We start from the raw sequence: 17,428 nt of genomic DNA, 5'->3' as shown, positions 1-17,428 counted from the left end.
TTGTTTGAAAATACAAGACCCTGGCTGGGTTCTGCAAAATCCTCGTACTGAAAAAAAAAATCAAAACAGCATAACTAGGAAGTGGTATTTTATATCTAAAGCGGATGATACAAGCTCACACAGAAGGCTGCTTCCTCTGTCTTATCTCCCACCTTGCTGTGGCCCTTGGGATGGGGACATAACCAACACAAAACCTCTACAAGCAGTGAGTATTCAAGGTACCTTTTTTTTGGGGGGGGGTCCGGTCGTGGGGCCTGAACTCTGGGCCTGGGCGCTGTCGCTCAGCTCTTGAGCTCCAGGCTAGCGCTCTACCACTTGAGCCACAGCACCACTTCCGGCTTTTTTCCCCCTGCTTATGTGGTGCTGAGGAATCGAATCCAGGGCCTCTGGCATGCAAGGCAAGCGCTCTACCACTGAGCCACCTTCCCAGACCCTTCAAGGTACCTCTTACAGTGTGGCTATGGGGTATGTATTTTGGGGGGAAAATTTTCTCCATGATTTTTGTTCACTTGTCTTACATCCCTGGAATCATTGCTAAACAACTTCTCAAAGGACAGCGACGTAACTCACTCTGAAGTTCCTAGTGCAGATCACATGGCATTTTCTTCTTAAAGCTCACCTGCCAAGTGATGCTTACATCACATTCTGGTCTGGCTCTGCTGCTCTCCTCTTCAGGCTCATCATTTGCTTCTTGCTGTCCTGTTTCAATCTCTTACTCACACATCTACACGTACCTTTTCTTCTCTTCCTGGTCTTTATTCTATCTGCATCATATATATATGTATGTGTGTGTACACTCAAGTAACATTTCTAAACAGAATCTTTTATATTTATTAATGTAGATGTGTCCTAAAGTTTTTCCTAGTCTTTATTCTATCTGTTTCATTATATATATATGAATATGTGTGTATGTATGTATATGCATATATATATGCATATGTGTATATACATACACACACACTTGAAGTAACATTTCTTTTTTTTTGAAGTAACAGTTCTAAATAGAATCTTTTATATTTATTAATGTATATGTGTCCTAAAGTTTTCAAATTAGTTTTCTCTGAGTCATTGGTGACAACAGAGGTTTCCTATTCTTATTCATATCCTATTCCTTACTGCCCTGGAATCTATACTTGCTATCTCTCCACCACCTCTTCCTAGAATCACTGTTGTTCTTTGTCTCCAGTTTCTAACACTTCTGGAGCCAGTTCTGTTTTTCTCTTTTCAGACATTTTTGATCAGCATTGTATCAAGCTAATGTGAGAACGTAGCTGTGTGCAGAGGCCTAAGCTCTGCGATGGTTTCTGCCCTTGGCAAGCTGTAAGGAGGAGGAAAGGTATTGCTTTCTGTTCTTGAGACACACTGGTTGGTCTTACAGGATTTTATGGGGTACAGAGTAACATCAAACCATGTTAAGAAGAGTCCTTCCTCATGTCCCACAGTCCACACAGGGAAAGGAGGTCAACTCCTCTTAAGGAACAGGGTGGACGCAACATAAACCACATTCTGACCCGGCCCATCTGACAACATGGTTGTGCCCACGCAGTGAAAGGTATATCACACACATTTTTAATCCCTCGGTGCACAGTTTTCTATTCCATTTTTGAGAATAAATATGTGTAATTTCATCATTAAATACAAACGTTTTTGTTGCCAACTTCAGTGGAACCAGAGCTTGAGCTCAGGGCTTATGCTCTTGCTTGGCTCTTTTTTCCTCAAGTCTGGCACTCTACCACTTAAGAAACACCTTTACTTCTGGCTTTTTACTTGTTAATTGGAGATCAGAGTTTCACACTCTACCTGGATGGGCTTTGGACCTTGATTTTCAGATCTTAGCCTCCTAAGTAGCTAGGACTTACAGGTGTGAGCGACTAGGACCTGGCAAAAATCATATTTTAAATAAAAGGTCTAAGAAGATAGTGGCCAGTTCTGGTGGCTCATACTTGTAATTCCAGTTACTGGGAAGGGGCAGATGGGGAATTGTGTTTGGAGACCAGCCTAGGCAAAAGTTCTACAGATTCTGCTTTAGCCACTCTCTTTTCAATCATCCTCACAATAGAAAATTCCAATACTTACTCTGAGATGTAGAAAGATTGGAGAAAGCTGACTTGGTTCGGCCTGCCAACCATTCCAGGCTTTCATGCATGTTGGCCAAGGCTTTAAGGTCACTGACATCACGGAGAATGTCTTGTGGGGGGATAAGTTTATCACCCAGGTTCCCAATTAGAACTTCAGACTCTTTGCCAAAGGCCGCCCTGAAAAAAAAAAACAAAAAAAAAAATCAGAAACACACTTCACTTACAGCATGGCAAAGGCAGGGATGGGCAATGCTTCTTAAGGCACAGACAGCACAATGACCATTATAATCTCTACTTCACAGCATGCTCTCTCTCCAAGGTCTAACTTCAGGAAGAAACCATTGCATGCTTGCTTAAAATTATTCTAGCAGGAGACAGAGTTCTTAGAACAAATGAAATGACCTCAGTGGCTATATCTCCTGCAGGAGCAGCATGGGCCTGAATTACAGTGACAGCCCCTAGGATGGCTTCTAGCTCTCTTGTGTAAGAGAGGTTATTTCTTTGTTGCTTCTCCAGCTGCGGAATCTGATGTACAGCTTAGGATGCCAAATATATACCTGCTTTTCAGCCTAAAAATAGAACCACCAAGCTCATCTGGGAGCTACAAAATATTTTGTAAATGTTTAAAGGCTAACTGGAGCCGGTCTCTCTGAGAGAACAGATGACAATTGAGGAAGATGACTAGTTCATTCATTTATTTATACGAAAGAGGATGTGAGCCAAAGAAATGATAAACGTTAAGGTATTTTTGGAAAGAAAAATAAGCAAACAAATAAACAGTGTTGGAGTTCTTTTACTAACAGGAATCATAGAAAGAGGTAGGTTTCACAAAAAGTCCAGTCTTCAGAGACATTTTGAACCTAGTCACTGAGGTGAAGTGCAGAACACAGAGCCTGGAATTTGCTAAATGCTCCTTAAGTTGAGGTTATCAGTATTTTGAGGTCTGTTGGGATGATGAATAAAGTTAGTTACAAGGGAGCAAACACTAGGAAATAAGTCTCAAGGTTGAGTCTTCAAGAGGTGGATTACTGTGATGGAACACACTAGCTACCTATCCAGTACATTAAGTACATTAAGTGTCCCATACCTTCATGGAAAAAGGACCCTGATGTTGTTGGGGGTCAGTGTGCCCAACTTATAAACAAAATGAGACACCATAAAGACTCTGGTAGGTAGATTTCCCCGACTCCCTTACTGGTGTGATGGCCAGGTGCATATTAACTGATGTCAGATGAGCTTACAAGAAAGCTGTCTCCACAGTGTTCTAGGAACTTGCCTGGCCTCCCTCCTTTCTGGAATTGGAATGCAGCCATGGCAACTGGGCTGCAGTAGCTCTTCTGAAACATCAAGTGACCTTGAGAGTGAAGTCAGTGCTGAGAATAATGGAGCCAGGCCATAAGAGGGCACCAGACACTGATGACATCATGGGGCTCCGGTGCGGTCCCAGACAATGCGCTTCCAGGCAGCATGTCATCGGAGAGACAATGAACTCCTCTTTGCCACTGATATTTCCAGTTTCTGTGACTAGCTGCTAAATGCAATTTCGAACTGACACACTCCTCTAATTAGCATAAGTGATCTCATCCTCTAAAAACTTGGTCAGAAATTAGATGCTACTGAAAATCTAGTTACTGGGAAAAGCAAAAACTATGTCTCCTTCATGAGCTGAGTCCACAAGACATGGGTAATATCTTTCCCTAGGCTATCACTCAAGTTGTAAATATTTATCTTCTTAATCTGCCCTTATAAATCAACTCTTCCAGCCCCTTAATCATTTTTGATAGCTATAACACACACACACACACACACACACACACACACACACACACACACACACACACACACACACTCTCTCTCTCTCTCTCTCTCTCTCTCTCTCTCTCTCAATGCCTCTGAGCTAGTGGTTAAAAAGTGGTTAAAAATGAGGGAGGCAGAAGGCTTTGAAAGCCAGGCTTAGAGGCATCTTTATGCATGTAGGTATAACCCTGGTAAAATGTGACCATGAAGACAAGTGCATGTACTTAGAAGTGAGATCCCAAGGCAGGGATCCATGGGCCTTCGGCATGTCTGTGCTATGTGGCCATGTGTTGGATGCGGCTATGTCTGTGCTGCGTGATGAGCTCACTTCCCTGTGGCTCACTGAGATTTGTTTCACCTCCTCAGATGTGCGAGCAACAGACTGAGAAAAATACAAACTGCCTCATGTTGAATACATAGTAGACATCTCATTTGACAGGAATCTATAATCTCCCCTTAACAACCTGGAAAGAGCACAGAAATCTTGACATGGGGAATAACTGATTGACACCATAACCCCTACACACAAAAAACTTATTCCTTGGAGGATTTGTATGTGTGCAAAAGCTTGGTGGAAGATTTTTATGCGTTTCAATAACCTTAGAGGGATGGGCTTAGTTGTTTGACTAGCTGATTTTTTTTTCTTAAACCTTCTGATTTATGAAATTATAGCACATCCAGGCTATGAAAAACTATGGAGTCAATACAAATTATATAGCAGAGAATACTTGGTATCATAGAAAAATATTTAATGCAGCTTATTACATTGTATTACTGTTTAATAATTATATATAAATTGATTTAAAAAATGGCCATCTATATCCTCAAAATGTTAACCATAAAACTAGACCATAGATTGTGCTTTTTTGTATTTTCTACATTTTTTTCAAAAACAGGTTTACTTTTTTTTGGTAGTATTAGGGCTTTAACTTAAGACCTCAAGTTTTTTAAGCAAGCATTCTACATTTGAACAACTCAGCCAGTCTCTCTCTCTCTTTTTTTTTTGTCAGTCGTGGGGCCTGAACTCTGGGCCTGGGCACTGTCCCTCAGCTCTTCAGCTCAAGACTAGCGCACTACCACTTGAGCCATAGCACCACTTCCGGGTTTTTCCCCCCTGCTTATGTGGTGCTGAGGAATCGAACCCAGGGCCTCATGCATGCGAGGCAGGTGCTCTACCTCTGAGCCACTTTCCCAGCCCAGCCAGTCTCTTTTTTGTGTTCATCATTTTCAATATAGGGTCTCATTTTATGTGCAAGTGATTGGACTGCAATCTTCTTATTTATGCTTCCCTTGGTTAAGGAGATTACAGGTACCACATGCCCAGCATTGAGTATGATGGAGTTGCAGGAACTCAGTGTACAACTACCAGATCTCCCATTTCTAACTAAGCAGGATGACAAACTTGAGCCAATGTGTATGGTAATATTTACTTTTTAGTAACCGGAAGTACTGTCAGCACAGCAGACAAGAGTACATGGGTATTACTGATACTGGAGTTCAGTTGGGAGGTGAGGACAGTGGATGACAATGGATCTGAATTGTGGCTCTAGGTTTGCTAAAGATGCAATGGATATCCAGAAAGACAATCATCTGTATTTGAACCAGAATTATTCCCCCATTTTTACATAATTTTAATCTTTTTATTATAACAGTATTCAATGAAGAAGTTGCGTATGTCTTTAGAACTTACATAACACATCAGGAACAGCAAACTTAAGGTGTGGGGTAGTGAACCCCACATGCACAGCCCCCTTCATAATTGTGGGCTAATAAGCTCACAGGAAGCCTATGAAACTGAATATCCGTCAGCCTCTTGATCTTCATTTTTAACCACACACTTTTTGTTCATCTTTAAAGGACTTGATCTGACAAGAATTCATTTAAGAAAATTTTGCCAAGAGTGTTAAATCTGTTTAACTTAATTTTACCACACAATTATAATCTATAAAGAAGTCTGACACGAATTCATTTAAGGGAATTTTGCCAAGAGTGTTAAACCTGTTTAAGTGAATTTTACCACACAATTATAATCTATAAAGTCTATCTGACAAGAATTCATTTCAGAGAGTTTTGCCAAAGATGCACAAAATTGTCTCCATTTAGTCTTTAAATAATTCTGTTAGCCACTGAAAGGGAAGAAAAATCTGCAATTTCAGCAGACTAAATGAAATTATGAAAGAACTATAAATGGTCTCCGTAGTGATTGATTTGCAGATTTGTGCTATATCTGCTACATGACAAACACACTTGGGCCCATCCCTCTCTCTCCTTGTCCCTCTATCCATCTCTCTTAACACTGCTTCCCACTGCAGGGCCCAGCTCTGAGACAGTGGCTGCAGGAGCCTGGGACATGCTGCCGAAAGGGTGAGTTCCCAGTGACACAGAAACAGAGTCAGGAAGGGCAAGAACCTGCTCGAGAGGCAAAGCAGATGGTCAGAGTCCTCCTACTGTGCAGCAGGCAGAGTACTCACCCAGAACAGCCGCTCAGGGCATGAAACGACATGGAAGACCCCTTGCCTGGAAGGCCTCTGCCAGTAGATCTATGAAAAGTCCTATTCACAATCATGGCAACCCCCCCAATGCTTTTGACACTTATTTTATGGCAAAACAAGTGAGGCGAGACCCCAACGTCTTCAAAATCGACTTGGTCCTTGTGGAGCTGGCTTGCCAGGGGTCAAGTGGACTAGACAGACTTCAGCAAGGACACCAGTTGGAGATGACTTATCAGGCTACCATGCTAGAATGCTTAGACTCAGGGACCAATATATAGTGCTATTTGTGTGTGTGTGTGTGTGTATGCCCCTAGTAACAAAAAAAAAAGTGTCTGGTAAGTTAGGATTAAAAGTTGGAACAGCCCCCTCTCTCATTAGTCATAGTATTCTTTTTGCTTTTTCTCCTGTAGCTTTAGGCTAAACAAGCTAAACTGGTATCCAGGAATCCTTCCTCTGGGAAATAACGACAATGGAATTGGAAGAAGTTGTCATCTGGCTGTTTTTTGCTTCTCACACTACTGAAATAACAAGCCGAAAAACTGGTTACTTAGAGTGGTTACCTAGAGTGAATGACGTGATTTGCCAAGGGAAAAAGTAAGCTGCTTTTGTATAATAGAGGCCCACAGGCCTATGTGGGATTCATTGGGACTCTTCTTAGTACTTCAGTGTCTATAGAAAGAGTTAAGTAAATACCACGGCAGCTCAGCAGAGGCAGGTCCACTAAGAATTCATTGTCTTTAAGATACAAGGCTAGGCTGGGTGTGGTAACTTGTTCTTGTAATCCCAGCTACTCAGGAGGTAGAGATTTGGAAGAGGATCACACTTTGAGACTAGCAACGTTAGTGAGAACCCCATCTCAATCAATAAGCACACAAATTGTGACAGTGTTGTGAGAGGTACAGGCAGGGGGGAATCTGATCTAAAGCTAGCCCTGAGCAAAAACTTAAGACCTTACTTTAACAAAATACGAAGGGCAGTGTCAGCACAAATATGTAAAGAACTCTTGACAGGCTGGCAGAGTTGGCAGAAGGTGAGGACAACACAGAATAAGTGGCTGAAGCAGTGACCGGTACCATACTGCCTTAAGATCACTAACAGGAAAGAAGACTTCAGCAGCTGTACATCATAACATGTACAGGGAAATAGGTTTCCTTTTGTTCATCGTTTCTGTTTATTTTTTTATTATGCTCAAATACACAGAAATATATAGTGCATATGTTACCATGATATAGATGTATCACATTGAAACATACAATTCAGTGACATGCAGTACATTTACAATGCTATGTAACCATTGGTTTCCAGGAGCTTCCTGTTTTCCCTAACGGAAAGTCTGTACTACAAATCACACACTCACTGTCCATTCCCTCTTTCTACTACTGTACAATGAATTTGCTGATTCCAGAGAGTTCATATAAGAGAACTATCTGGTTCTTTGGCAACTGGCTTATTTTACTTTGCATGTTTTTGGGCTCATCTCTGCTCTTGAACTTAGGTATGCCACATCTAGATTTTGTTTGTTTGAAATATTTGGTATTCATAGTATGACCTTTAGTGCTAGTACTACCACTTGAATTCAGAGACTGGGTGCTGTCACTTAGCATTTTTGCTCAAGGGTGGTTCTCTACCACTTAAGCCACATCTCCACTTCCAGCTTTTTGGAAGCTAACTGGAGATAAGAGTCTCTCAGACTTCCTTGTTCAAACTGGCTTTGAATAGTGATCTTCAGATTTGCCTCCTGAGTAGTTAATATTACAGGCTTGAACCACTGGTGCCAGGCTTTTATTCCTTTTTAAGGTTGAGTAATAATGGCATCGTATATGCATACCATATTCTGTTTACCCATTCACCTGTTGATCAACAACTGATTTGTTTCCATCCTTGGGCTTGTATGACTAATGCACACAGGAACATTAGTTCATGTATCTGTTACAGCCCCTGCTTTAAATTCTTTTTGCTGTATACCTAGGAGTAGAACTGATATCTCACATGGTGATTCTAGTTGAAGTTTTCGACGAGAAAGTTGTTTTCTGCAGTGGCTGCAATATTTTACATTGCTGCCAACGCTGCACATGGCTTTCAGTTTCTCTAATCATTGCCAACATTTGCTATTTTCTGTTCGCCTTTTTGTTTCTAAATAATGGCCACTCTAATGGATATGAAATGTACTAACTGGTGTTTTCCAGGAGCAACGTTTGTAGTAATTAACTTCCAATTTAGTTTAGAAGTTACCAGAGATGCAGAACTTTATCTAGATTGCAGAGGAGGTCTGCAGAGTAACTGGACTTGGGATGACTGCAGTCACGAAGTCATGACTGGCGAACTTCATGTCTCTTTACGAGGGAAAGAGAGGGAATGTCTTTAACGTGATGAACAGTTACCTTGTATTAAGCAAAATTAGGAATTTCTAAAATTCAGGTAGGGTGAGAATGGATAGAATAACCAAAAGGATGGAACACAGAAGACCTACATGCTCTGCTTTAAGCTCCGTCACTCTTACCTCCCCCTCCTTCTCTAGCCCACGGTGTGGGAGGGGAGCCTAACCCTTCCTGGCTGTTCTCCAGGCTCCTAAATGGGTCCTCCCAGTTAGAAGCCTTGGTGGAAAACTGGAAGACACAGGGAAAGGAAAAGCCAGGGTGTTTATACCCTTTTTTCCAGATGAGAGATATCTCTAGCAGTGGCTGTATCTCCTCCATGGTCTGGCTTCTAGTATGCGCTATCTTTGAGTGCTTATGGGCACTGCAAGCATACCTTTTCTCATGGCACTGCAGCTAAGGGGTGGGATGGTGGGAGGAAGTAGTGGTGGTGATAATGGCTTCTAACTGTGGTTAGTCTGTCCATTATCTTCATATTTCTTGTGTGGTGTTTAGATCCTCATTTCCTAGTGTAACCAATTCCCTGCCATTACATTTTCTCTGAGGTAAGTAAGCACCTGAAAGAATTTTGTATAGTCCACATAAAGACTTTGGTTTATACAATATGTAATAATATTTGACTGTATATAATACTACTGAAAATTGATGAAATTCTTTGACAAGAGGATTATGTAGTATCGGTAGGGAAACTGAGATAATAGTGATCTAATGGGTGACCTAATTAAACATCACTTAGGCAGAGCTTAAGCTGATAAAGGTTTGGTCACCTACCTTGATTCCTAGTAGCATGAGTCATTCGTATGAGACATGATAAAGACATGCCTAAGTTTGGCATCATTTCTGCTTTACAGTTAACTCAATCTTCAACCCTTTCAAAACCTATTTTACCCATTCAAAAATAATGGGGGCAGCACCATGCTGATGGGTTCTTCAATTATGTTTTCAAAAATTGTTTCTCTAAAATCATCTCTGTAACCCCTCATCAATAGAAAGTAACAAAATTGTCCCATTATCTTGATTACTCTATTATTTCATTTTCCTCCTAGAAACTGCTGAAGCTCATCACTGACTCCATCCTTCAACTGATGGCACTTCAATACACACTGCCCTGCGAGCAGCTACTCTTCCTATTTACTAAATAATTGCTCCTCCCCATTAGTTTGTCTTCTCCTTCAGTGATCACAATGGATGATTTTGCATTTCTTTTCTTTATACCCTGTACTTCTACAATTTAAGAACTTGCCATGTTGTAGACTAGCTACCTGAAGCTACGCAGCCCAAGTGTGCAGAGCAGGACTGGGAAGGAGGGTAGAGATCGAATTGAATGGTCAGATCATGTGATAACTCTCTTTAGCCTTTTGAGGAAAATAACCAAAATGAAAAAAAAAAAAGAAAATAACCAAAATGTTTCACAGTAGTTTTACCAGTTTCCACTTTTAGTAGTGGCATATTATGGTTCCAGTTTCTCACATCCTTGTCAACACTTGGTACTATCTGCCTTTTGAATTACAACCAGCTACTGTATAAGAAGTAATATCTCCTTGTGGCTTTGGTTTGCATTTTCCCGATAATGATTTCTTCATGTTGTTTTAACCATTTGCATATCTTCTTTAGAGGAATATTTATTCTAAGTCTGCTCATTTTTTAAAATTTGCATTTACTTTTCATTATCAAATTGTTCATTTTTTAGCAGATATTTATGAGAAACTTGCTTTTAATAAGGCCTGGCTGTAAGCCTAACTGTGGGCGCTAAACTATCCTAATAGCAATGGGTACATTTAGTGCTTAGATTTTAGTTTCTAAATGACATTTCTCTGTAAAGGCACTGAGATACTTGGAAGGAATAGCTGAGTCTAGGCTTAGAAATGAAAAATACAAGGTGGGTGTTATCTATTTTGTTCTATTAGAAGTGGTAAAAGATTAATGGGGTCATGTTGGCAGAAAATGAGATTTCTTCCTGGCTATATCTGGGACAATTTTGAGTTTCCAAAAAATAAATAAGTAAAAATAACAGTAATAATGACTTCTGTTTTCAGTCACGATAGAGAAACTGGTATTAAATTAGTTCTCACACCATGGCCAGCCACAAAAATGGGTGAAATAGTTAAATAACTGTTCAGTTGTTGAACAATATAAAATATAATATAAAACTGACCCCTGATCATCTGCCATGATCTAGATTTTACTGTGTATGTATGTATGCAGATATATACACATATATTTACAAATGTATATATATTACAGATAAATGATCTAAGAATGATACGCAACATGTGTACTGCATATGTATATATACTATCTATGTATATGTGTATAAATATTTATCCTTATTTATGTATATATAAATATATAATATATCTTATGTATTTATATACACATATACTTATTTACCTGTTCTAAATAAATATAAATGATAGTTATGCTAGAAACCAGGGTTGAGATCTGGGCTGTGACTCAAGTGGTACAGCATTAGCCTTGAGAACAAAAGCTCAAAACAGACAGTGCCTAGGCTCTGAGTTCAAGTCCTAGGACCAGTACAAAAAAATGAATAAATAAGTATCTGGAATATCTCTGAATATCTGAAATTTAAGCAAGTTGAGCCAAAAAAATCTGTAGCTCATAAAAGGAAATCACAAGGGAAAGATAACATTTGTATTGAATGCTAATGAAAACATAACATATCAAAATTTGAGGACAGCTAAAGCACTGCTTATAAATAGATGTATAACTCCAAAAGCTTATATCAGAAAAGAAAATACAGTTAGGAACAGTGATTTTAACTTTCTCTAGAAGAAGCTAGGAAAATGAAGAGCAAATTAAATCCAAAGTAAGCAGAAAACAAAAATGAAGAACAGCTAAAGGGGAGAGAAAAATCAGCGAAGCAAAAAATTGGGTGTTTGAAAACGATAACAATGAAAACCTCAGCAGTTTATAAAATTGATAAAATCAGAGACTGGCAAACTAGGGTCTGCAGATGAAATCTGTAGCTACTTCCCTATTATACCAGCACAGCAAAGTAGTTGTGGGAAGACATGGCATCCTCAAACCTAACGTATTTTCTTTGTGCATTTATGGAGAGTTAGCAATTTTTTGTCTGACATAAACTGATCAAGAAAAAAAGTGATGGGACTAGGAAAGTGGCTCAGTGGTAGAGTGCTTGCCTTGCATTCATGAGGCCCTGGATTCAATTCCTCAGCACCACATAAACAGAAAAGGCTGGAAGTGGTGCTGTGGCTCAAGTGGTAGAGCGCTAGCCTTGAGCTGAAGAACTGAGGGATAGTGCCCAGGCCCAGAGTTCAGGCCCCATGACCAACAACAACAAAAGAAGAAAAACAGTGAGAGAACATATATTGCCAATATTAAAGACTAAATAGGGAACACTACCACAGATCTTACAGATTTTAGAAGGATAACTAGGGAACATTTTAACACTGTGACAGTGACTTCACAAATTCCTTGAATTACTTAATTTGCAAAATGGGCTATAGAACTAGGGACTACAAATGCCCCTTTCTATATTTTAAAGATTGAAATAATTAAGAAAAACTTTCTCCAAAGAAAATGCAGGTCCATGTGATCTTTCTATCAAACATTTAAAGAAGAAGTAACAACCATTTTCAGGTAAGCTCTTACAGAAAATAAAGACTAGAATGAAATGCTGATAAGGATATGAAGCATATCCTTTCACATCACATGAAATCTGCTCTAATCCTATGATCCCACAATTCTGCTTCCACATTGTTGTTCAAAAGAATAGAAGCATATGAGGACAAAAACATTTTCTAAGAATTAATTAGCCATACGGAATCATTTAGAGCAGTTTTGTTTATAAAGGACGGAAATTGGACATAACCCAAATGCTCATTAGTAATAGAGTAGAATAATGAATTGTTACATGTGTGTATAGATTGTCAAAGCGTGTCCAACTGAACACGAAGATCTGTGGTGCTTCATATATTTAAATCATCTCAGTAAGAAAATTAAAAGAAAAATGGTCATAACTTTAAAACTGAATTAAAAATACATGGATACATCACAGGTGACTATAAGAGAGAGTAGGAAGTAGAGGAAAAGCTGTTTTTTTTTTTTTGTTTTTTTTTTTTACTAAACAGCTGTATGGATGACATTTATCTTTGGGTGTTGACTAAGACTAGAAAATCACAACGTCTCTGGGAATCATTCTTAAGATTACTAGTTAGTAACGAAAGGAAATAAAAGAGAGATCTGGCAGTCACTACCTTACTCAAATGGTCAGGCTTAGCTTTGCCAGGCTTTGGGTGAAGTGATAGTATGGGGGATTTAATTATTACCCATAATATGTTCCTGATAGAACATATCAGGAGATAGCTCAGGATATAATCACAATGAAGCTGCTAGATGAATCTAGACATGTAGTTGAAATCACCCTCCGCCTCCTGCCCCCCTGCCGTACCAATGTTTAAACTCAACAGCTCCGGACTTGCTTAGTTTACTTTTCAGCTGAGCCATGCCTCCAATCTGGCTTTTACTGGTTATTTTGGAGATGGAGTCTCTCAGACTATTCTTCCCAAGACAGCCTTGAACTTTGATTCTCCTGAGCTCAGACTCCTGTGTAGCTAGAATTATAGGCATGCATTAATGGTGGACAGCTTCAGGGACATGAAAAAGTGGAAGGAATTGTTGAGACTGATGTATGTTAGCGGAAACTAGAGATATAATATGTGAATCTCTACTGCATCTTACATTTTAAAAAAACCTACCTAAGGTAGGTCCAGGTGGCTTATATATATAATCCTGATCAGGATGCAGAAGAACAAAATTCATTGTTAGCCCAGACCTTAAAGGTGGAGTGACTCTTACGGCCAGTTAACAGCAAAAAGCCAGAAGTGGAAGTGTGTCTCAAGTGGTAGAGTGCCAGCTATAAGCAAAAAACCTGAGTGAAAAGCTCTAGGATAAGCAAACTCTCTCTCTCTCTCTCTCTCTCTCTCTCTCTCTCTCTCCTCAAAACAAAAACCTAGCTGACATTTTGGGGATGCAGTTGGGGAGGTATGATATATATTAACCACAGCTTTTATAGGATGCCAATTTTGTTAGATGAGGTATGATAAGCAGAATGACTGTAGGAACTATGATTATGTCACTTTAAGTGGAAAAGGAATTTTACAGATGTGACTGAGGTTAAGAACCCTAGCTAGGTTGACTATTCTGGATAATGTGGGTATGCCAAATCTAACGATATGTGTCTGAACATGGACATCCTTTCCAGCTGTGGTCTGGGAGAGAGAATTGATCAGGGAAGGGGCAGAGTTGCTCTCTTGCTCACTTTGAAGATGGAGACAGACCACAGACCAAGGAAGGAGGCTGGCTTCTAAAAGGCAGAAAGGCAAAGAAAGGGATTATCTGTTAAAACTTCTGGAAATAAATAAATCCCTGCAGATAAATAAATAAACACCTCCCTTGATTCTAGCCTTGTAAGACTTGTGTTAGATTTCTGATCTATTGTAAGATAATGATTTTAGCTGCTAAGTTTGTGGTAACTTCTTAAGGTCGCAGCATAAATAACACGTCTAGTAAAGGTATGGGTCCCTATTAGGTTATCTTTTCTCCTGAGAGATATATGCTGCAGTACTAAAGAGCAACAGTTCAGATAGTCTGTCAAGAGGGCAGTAGGTGAGTACATGTGGAGAGAGTTTAGTTGGTATGGAAACATGAATAGCAGATTGAAGCCAATGTATGGTATATATGTATTTAAAGGATTATTTCAACTTTTCTGTGGGTTTAAAACTTGTCAGATTACAAGCAATGAAAAATTTTAAGGGCAGGGAAGTAAAACAAGGAAAGAGAATTAGAAGGGCCATTGCCAGGCATTTCAAAATTAGCATCTCTCTACAGCTCTGTCCAAACTAGGAGTTAGGCCAGCAGTCTCCTGGGAATCACCTTAACGGCATCTCTTGGTGGCACACTGAGTTTCTAATCAATGTCTTGAGTTTCTGGGAATGAAGGTTTTATAGAAGGTATAAAACAACATGTGTGCTGAGAAGTTACTGTCCCAAATTAAAATGTTGAACAGAATTACTTACAGCAATCAGAACTCTCGGAAACTATTTCTGCCCTTCAAATGTCAGATCCAGAGAGATGAAGCATAGAACAGCTGTCAGTCATGTTTGGATAGGTCAAAGCCATGGACAAGTAAGTGCACATTTTCTTCTGCTAGTCTTTCTGTCCTTGTTGAAGCATTTTGGGGAGGTTTATTTGTTGCGTTCAGCTTAGTGTACACAGAAAAACTATTGCGTATAATTGAACCTTTTCTAGAAGAAGAAGAAGAAGAAGAGAGCCTGTACTTGGCCAGGCAGCAGCCTGGGAGGGGAGCAACAGTCTAGAGACAGAACTACAGGCACCATTCCATTGAAGGCAGCTTTGCTAGCATAGGGGTTTCTATCTAAAAGAAAGACACAAAAGCCAGAATCCATGGAAAACTGAATAGGTAGCAAAACACCAAAGTTCAAGCAGCGATTCTCCAATTAAAGGTCAAGATTTTAATCATAGGTCAAGGTAGCTAGCTTTGTGATAAGTTCAAAAGCACGATCATGCAGAATTCATTATATTAAAACAATTTTTTTTACTGTTTGACTCCGACTTGCACAATTTATATGAGAAGAAATGCCTTAAAATTTCTCTATAACTGAAGTTTTAATGTATCATTTTTCCCTGGCAGCACAACTTTTTGATCTTTGCCCATATCATTAACACATTTCATACATTAAACAGCTTTAGTTTACTTCTGATTAATTTCCAATCATTAATACAAAAGTGTAGTTCACTTTTTATGTAAATAGTTTTGTACTCCTCACTAAGATTCCAATGCCATCCAAGTTGTTTTTTAATTGACGAGACATGCAGAAGCAAGCAGTTTTTCTTCTAGCAGCCTCCATGAGTTATGCATTCATACAAACACTAGTTTCCCATCAATATATGTCTTAAACCTCACAAGAACATCAGTGAAAGATTAACATAATCAGTAATCATTTATTGTAAGTTGGACATGTCATATCTTGGCTTTTCAATCACAGAGAATGATAAAAAGTTTAAGAGTGGAAACTGATATAGCACTGAACACCTTCCTATGAATATTCCATCCTACTGAATATTCTAGTTATTTCTCAAATTATCATTTAGTTTTCTCTTACAAAAAGTCTAAATCAGGAAAGAGCCACTCAACACTCCATCTTCGGAAGTAACAGTGAAGTGCCAGATCTTCAATCAAGGCAGCTCTCTTAAAACAGGGAGAAGGCATGAAGAATGGCTTGGGCAAGAGTTTTAGAAGAAAGAGAGGTATGGATAGGCCAAGGACACACTCCAGAGTAGAGTAAATGCTGTGCATAAAATGAGCAGCAAAATAAACACAAATTAAAGATCTTTTTCAGAGATGAAAACATTGGAATGGCAGTGCATTTGTGGAGAATTAGCAAACTGGCAGGAAATACTAACCTGATTTGAAAATTTAAAACCAAGGTAATAATTACCCATAATGATAATAGATGACCCCTGTCTCACTCCTCCTAGATACTACCCTGTGCCTTATAAACTACACACACACACACACACACACACACACACACACACACACACCATTTCAATTCTTCCCATGATTACATTTATCTCACTAAATAATCTGAGAGACTGGTACCTGTTGATGTATTGATTTTAGACATTTTATTCTGACCTCTTGCTCAATGGATGAGTGAGGATTTAGTTATTTCCCTCTCCTTGGCCCCAATTCCATCATCTTCCTCTTTCTAGTGTAATTATAATTTTTGTTGTTCTAACTGGCTCTGACTTATCATAATATTTTCTCCTCTAGGAGGTCCATTCCTCACATTATACAATGTTCTAAACACCTTTTACAATGTGGCTGTCCCCAGACTAAGAGCTCTTGGTCCAGGCAGGGAGCAGGATGGTTTGCAGGAGGGGAGGACCGTTTCTGGGAGGAGATGCAGGAGGATCTGATACCTGAGCTGAAGCTTGAAAGCTGAGCTGCACAGGCACCGGGTAGATGGGATGGTTAGTGCTACTCCAGGAAGGATGGGCATGACTGATAGAAAGGGATAAAAGAGCCACCAGAAAAAACCCAGAGGGGGGCAAAGAAAGATGGATATAAGTAGGCAAGTCCTTTCTCACCAGGCAGGCAATGTCAGCCTGCAGCTGACTGGGCAAGTTGGCAGCAAGCTCAAGATTCATCAAAAGCTGAATCACTTGTCCTCATCCTGATCATCCACCCTGTTTCACCATAGGGATTTGGCCCACCACCATGATGGAACCGCTCACGTATCAGCCACAAGGGCTAAGAGGGGCTAAGTTAGAAGGGTAATAATTTCCTTGTATTATAACTTCACACAAGAGAAACAGTATAGTTAAACGAACACCTAAATGAAGAATAGTAAACAGCTCCATGCTCTGAAATCTAAAAGGAAATAAAATATTAAAGAAACCAACAGGTAAGTACCTTTTAAAATGATACTAACAGGATGATCATTCTTAAATCGTATCAAAGGAGTAGCATTTGTGTATTTTGAAAGGGAGATTTTAAGTTTGTGTTTGTTCAAAACTATACCGCCAATTAACGTTCTTTTGCTAACGAGAGTCATACCATTTTGATATAATAACAAAATGCCTAATTCAATCATCTTGGACATTAAGTGATGTATGT

The 17,428-nt window shown here is 39.4% G+C and overlaps 1 protein-coding gene across 1 annotated transcript in view; it reads right to left on the bottom strand.

Annotated features, from left to right (window-relative positions):
* Exoc4 (exocyst complex component 4) overlaps window positions 1-17,428 on the bottom strand; it is a 691,851-nt gene that overhangs the window by 103,485 nt on the left and 570,938 nt on the right. Inside the window, exon 14 of the mRNA XM_042695949.1 lies at window positions 2,077-2,255. Coding sequence (XP_042551883.1) covers window positions 2,077-2,255 — 179 coding nt within the window. The remainder of the gene's footprint in view (window positions 1-2,076; window positions 2,256-17,428) is intronic.

Source organism: Dipodomys spectabilis, unplaced genomic scaffold (assembly GCF_019054845.1).
Source record: "Dipodomys spectabilis isolate Male_0828 unplaced genomic scaffold, ASM1905484v1 ptg000197l, whole genome shotgun sequence".
NCBI classification, from domain to species: Eukaryota; Metazoa; Chordata; class Mammalia; order Rodentia; family Heteromyidae; genus Dipodomys; species Dipodomys spectabilis.
This window is presented reverse-complemented; position numbering and strand designations above follow the sequence as displayed.